Source organism: Nicotiana tabacum, chromosome 8 (genome assembly GCF_000715075.1).
Source record: "Nicotiana tabacum cultivar K326 chromosome 8, ASM71507v2, whole genome shotgun sequence".
In the NCBI taxonomy this organism is placed as follows: Eukaryota; Viridiplantae; Streptophyta; class Magnoliopsida; order Solanales; family Solanaceae; genus Nicotiana; species Nicotiana tabacum.
Window position 1 is genome coordinate 18,810,728 of NC_134087.1, and position 5,448 is coordinate 18,816,175.

Consider the following 5,448-nt stretch of genomic DNA (forward strand, 5'->3'; position numbering starts at 1 on the left):
GATATATTTTGAATAGCAGACTTAAAAGTGGCAAGAATAGGACTTTAGGGTCTGGGTCCAGTAAAAGGCCCAAATACCTATCCATTGGGTCGCTTGGGCTGACTGCACAAACTCTAAACAGATACCTTTCCAGCATGACATGCAACAGAAACAAGAGACATACCTTTCCTGCAAGACTTACTTTGATCTTACACTTCAAGAAGTCAAGTTGAAAGAAAAGGTTTGTCAATTTGGTTAAAGCTTGCCTTTTCATTTTTTGCTTCTCTCTCTCATTTTGGCCACATGGGATATGCCTTGAGAAAAGATTGATAGGAAAATAAGATGAAAAAGTCCATTGCTTTTGCAAGAAACTATTCCAAACATAGTTGCAAAGATTCTGCACATTATATATATAGTCCTGTTTTCTGTTCATGAACTAAATACTAAAGCTGGTTATACAAGAGTTTGTTTCAACAGAAAATCAAATGTTAGTATTTGCTTTGAAATTAGCAGTTTCTGGTTAGAAAAGGTCTACATGAATTTGAGGTAGTGACAATATTGAAAACAGCAAATGAAACATCTGGTTTAAGTAAACAATGTTAACAGTCCTATCTCAAAAATAGAAACAAATTGAAGGCTTATTAGTCCTGTTTGGTTCTTGATTTTCAAGATTTTTCAATCAATTGTTTCTAATCTGTAGCTGGTACAATTGACATCAAGGCTGACTTTTCTTTGGACTCAACAACTATTCCAAGAGTTTATTCGAGTCATTCGACATTATTGGGTTGTTGTGTCCTGAAAGGGGACAAGTCAAAAATATTACTACTGGATGTTTGAAGATTCTACCACATTGAGCTTGAATATACTTAAAGAAAGTAAGATATTCGCGCCTCAGCCTAACGAATATTTATTTATTTTTCTTCATTTTAATTATTTTTCAACTGTAATTTCTTGTATTTTCATAACAACTTTTTAAGCCAAGAAAACACATATACAAGGTTTTGATCCAGGCTATTGAATATAAGGGGGAATTCAGAAAGTTTTAATAGCCTTATTATTGTTAGCAAAACACCAGAACAGGCACCAGCTAGATAAATGAGAAAAAACTATTATGATTTGGGTGATGGAGAAATTGCAGCAGCAATTGCAGCTTCTGCATTTGCTATATATTCCCTTGAAGAAAATGCTGGCTCTCAATATCAGACAAAAACAAGAGGACCCGTTCGACCTGCAGAAGCAGGTAAATCTCCGCCCTGCATACATAGTTGTTGGATTAAACCAGCCCAAAGATACTCTTAACATGATGTAATTTTGTCTATTTTGGGCTAAGCCCACACGTTTTCCCCAGAAGGCATCACACTATTAAGAGATCTTTACACCTTATGTAAGCTCCCAATCTTTTCAGCTACCGATGTGAGACTTTGTTCGCACCCTCAAACGATAATTTTCCCTTGATTTTAGTTATATAGAACTGACAGTTACATCATCAGTATAATTAAATATTTTATATCAGATAGTTATAATTTTTACTAGCTTTCCGGTTAATGCTTATCATTGATATTTACGTGTAAATACTTTTACAACTTTTAATGCATAGAACTTAAACTCATTTTTCCTTGACAAAAAATTGCTCACCATGTTTGATTTGAAGCTCCAATGATAAGGCCATCCATGCCGAATCGTAATACTTTAGTAGAAATGACAACCATAACTCCTGCTAATGATAAAATTCAAAATGGAATTTCAAGAGGAAGCAGAAAGGCTGAAAACAAAGCTGATGCTTGGGAGAAAGCTCAGACCGCGAAAATAAGGAAGCGGTACACTTTTGTTGCATGTCTTTTTTTTAAATGTTATTGAGGTTGATGATTTTAAATTCACATATAATATACATTTTTAATCTTTTGTTGCAATATATATTGTAATCTAGTGATATCTTATTGTAAAGAAATTTCTCTAATTTCAGACATGATGAACTGCTTTCTGCACTTCTTGCTTGGGAGAATGAAAAGAAGATGATAGCAAAACAACAAATGGAAAGAAGAAAGGTTAGTTTTTGAGATGTTAATAGTGCAAAATGGTGTTAAAGCTTATAATGACTGTTGTTGGAAAATTGCAGAATCAATTGGAGCTTGCTATGAAAAGGAACTTGCAGCATTACAAAAATAAACTAGCTAGGATTGATCATATTGCTAAAGGAGCAAGAACACAAGCAGAAGAGAAACGAAAATATGAAGAATCTATTGTGAAAGAGAAATCAAATAAGATTAGATCAACAGGAAACGTCTCTGTTAAATGTTTCTGCTTCTAAGTGTCAAAAAAGTATGAGACCTGAATTTGAAAATTGAAAACTGAAATTCTAATTCCACAAAATTGTACTGGCTTTAATATTGAAATCCATCTTAAAAAAATTGGAAGAGGAGCCTTGGAGCAACGGTCAAGTTGTCTCCATGCCACAATTTCGAGTCGTGGAATCAGCCACTGATGCTTGCATCAGGATAGACTGCCTACATCACACCCCCTTGGGGTGCGGCCCTTCCCCAAACCCTATGTGAACGCGGGATGTTTTGTGCACCGACAACCCTTTTTTCATCTTAAAAGATTGTTGTCCCGGTGTGCAATGATTGGTAAATAACATTTGAAATGCATTAATTCCGTTGTACTGCATTTCACTACAAGAAGCAGATGCTATCAAAAGAAAAACCAAGGTCATGCCAACTCAAGTGTTTAACTGCAACTGCTGCTATTGTGCTGTGGTTTGACATCATGACATGGTTTACACGTTACTGGTTCCCCGAAGAGTTCGTGTTTCCACACGCTAAACCCTTTCTTACTTTACCCTTGGATTCATATTTTGTTCGTGCACAATCAACAGGACCTTGCCGACATGTTGCAACCTCTTCAACAGCATGTTGTCTCCTGTTTTCTATTGACATCATAAACATCAAATGATGAACTAAACTCACTGTTGCTCAAAAGTAAAACTGTCATTTTCATTTGATAATCTATGTATGCTAATGAGCAAGCAGAATTCAAAGGTGGCCCTTTTCTTGCCTGATGATGGACCAATACAGTAACATGTGACAGACCGGCTAATTCAAAGAAAATGCCATCCTGTCATTACAACTAACACAGGGATAGTTAGAACCATGAATTTTGCTTCTCAGAAACCAGAAGAGCCGGCCTAGCTAGAGACTAGGACTTCTATCTCAATCATTAGGTGGACCTTAGTGCCAGAAGGCTAGCTCCTGCCTAGGCTCGCTCGGGGGAAGGAGAGGGAGAAACTGGTTCCTAACCTGTAGAAACGCGTTTCTTCGTTGCTCCAACGTGCATCTTTTTCTATCTCAATCATGAAGAGAAATAATCTATTTACAAAATGTTTGAATGGTTCAACAGATTATGAACTGTCTCTATTTAGTTATTTGGACATTCCATTTCCATATCTAAGTCCGGACTTGCAGTTTTCAGATTTTGTATATCAATATCTGAAATATCAATTAATAAGGATCACATGGAAACAAGAAATACAACGAAATTATTTCTGATACAGGTCTAGGTAAATCAACTTCTGGAATTGATTATTGGTGCCCACCTGACTCCTTTCATGAGACCATACATAAACACTTACAATTGAGTGCAGTATACGTTGAAATGTTTGTTGTTGTAGCAAAGAACATTCAAATATGTCTATCCAGAATCAACCGTGACCTGATATATGTCTTCAGAACCAGAGGCATAAGAGTAACTCAAACGGGTTAAATCCGAAGTCATACGCACATCAAATCCTGGCTCCGCGTCTGCATGGGACCTCCTTGTTGGACAGTATCACATAAATGATATCTATTCATTTCTCACCCCAATCTTCCACGTGAGGACAAGTTGTTGTGGAAGGACTTGACATGTTTGATTCACAACAAAGCAATACCAACTTAAGGAAAACTTGTTGTCCCTTTGCCTAAGCTAGCAAGTGTTTGACACAGGACTTAAGCATCTTTGTCTCTTGAGATGATAAATGCTAAGAAAATAGCCCTTGGATTCGTCATCTATTAGTTGCATTCAAAATATACGTAAACTAAAAAGGTTGGGGTTTTTAGGAGGACCCCTACCTTAGGGGTGTCAACGGTTTGGTTCCGCTGATTATTTTATAAAATTTGTACCATACTAATTTTTTGATTATTCTATTATGTATAACCAAAATTAGACTTTTCGAATTGGTACGGTTCAGTTAATTTTTGTTATATTTTATAAATATCATGTAAAAGTCACTAGTAGAAGCAGAATGCATAACATACGTACATGACTTTTATAGGACTTTAGCAAACATGAAAGAGTATAGATCTAGTATGAAGATATTAACCAAAATGGGACTAAAGAATAAAGCATATAGAAGATTAAATATATGAAAATAAACATATTCAATACATTGTAGTTTGCTACACATAATCACTAGAATACCCTATTTCTTGCTAGTGAATATGCTGAAAATAATTTAGTCTCAATACGAATAACATAATAGGTTTAAGAATTAGGATTTTGAATTTAATTACTTGCTGACTTGTAATTTTCATAATTTCAAGGCCCAAGGAAAAATGTAATGATTTATTTTTTTAAACTTAATATGTAAATGTATTTATCAAATATAAATTTATTTGGCACGATTCGTTATTTTCTGTGTTTATTTTTATAAAATTTAAAACCTATCCTAATTATCGGTACAATTATAAATTTATATAAAACCTAAGATTTTATTAAAAGAAACCTAAAAATCAATTCGACGATTTAATCGGGTTTTACATATCCATTGACACCCTTACCCTACCTTGTATATCACTATTAGATTTACAAAAGGTAACAAGAAATGAAAGAGAGTATTGATTATGAGAATTCTTGGTTCTCTTAAAGCAGCGTAATTTCTGTTTCGTGATAGCCTATAGTGGTAGTACTCAATATGCAACGACTAAGCTGGAGTAAAGTACTAGTTATCAGAAAATTAATTACTAATTACATTTTAACTAATAAATCCTAGAATACATTTACATTGATTTTGAGATCTCTAAGGATTCTAATTTTAATTTAAGAGTGCTTAGAACTTTATAATGTTTATAGGAAATCAGGGATGAGAGTGACAAGAGATAAACTATAAAGGACCAGTCCCATCTCCACTTATGAGGTGGGACATAAATTAAGATTGCTGAATTTTGCGATAAGCAACCCCACTTTCAATTAAGAGGTTGTGAGTTCGAGTCACCCCAAGAGGAAGGTGGGAGTTCTTGGTGGGAAGGATGCCGAAGGTCTATTTAGAAACAGCCTCTCTACCTATGGTAGGGGTAAGGTCTGCGTAGACACTATCCTCCCCAGACTCCACTAGTGAAATTATACTGGATTGTTGTTGTTGTTGAATCACTAATTATATAGAGAAACCAAAGTCCAAATATAGATCGCGACAAATTGAATCGAATTGAATGCTTTTAA

General features: G+C 34.9%; 1 protein-coding gene across 1 annotated transcript; it reads left to right on the top strand.

The window, feature by feature from the left end:
- The first annotated feature begins 287 nt into the window (after positions 1-287).
- LOC107830349 (uncharacterized) lies at positions 288-4,120 on the top strand. The gene is made up of 5 exons (XM_016657876.2): positions 288-854; positions 978-1,219; positions 1,631-1,796; positions 1,943-2,024; positions 2,096-4,120. Exons 2-5 carry the CDS (start codon positions 1,075-1,077, stop codon positions 2,285-2,287), a joined length of 585 nt encoding a protein of 194 aa, XP_016513362.1. The 5' UTR covers positions 288-854; positions 978-1,074; the 3' UTR covers positions 2,288-4,120.
- The last annotated feature ends 1,328 nt before the right edge of the window (positions 4,121-5,448 follow it).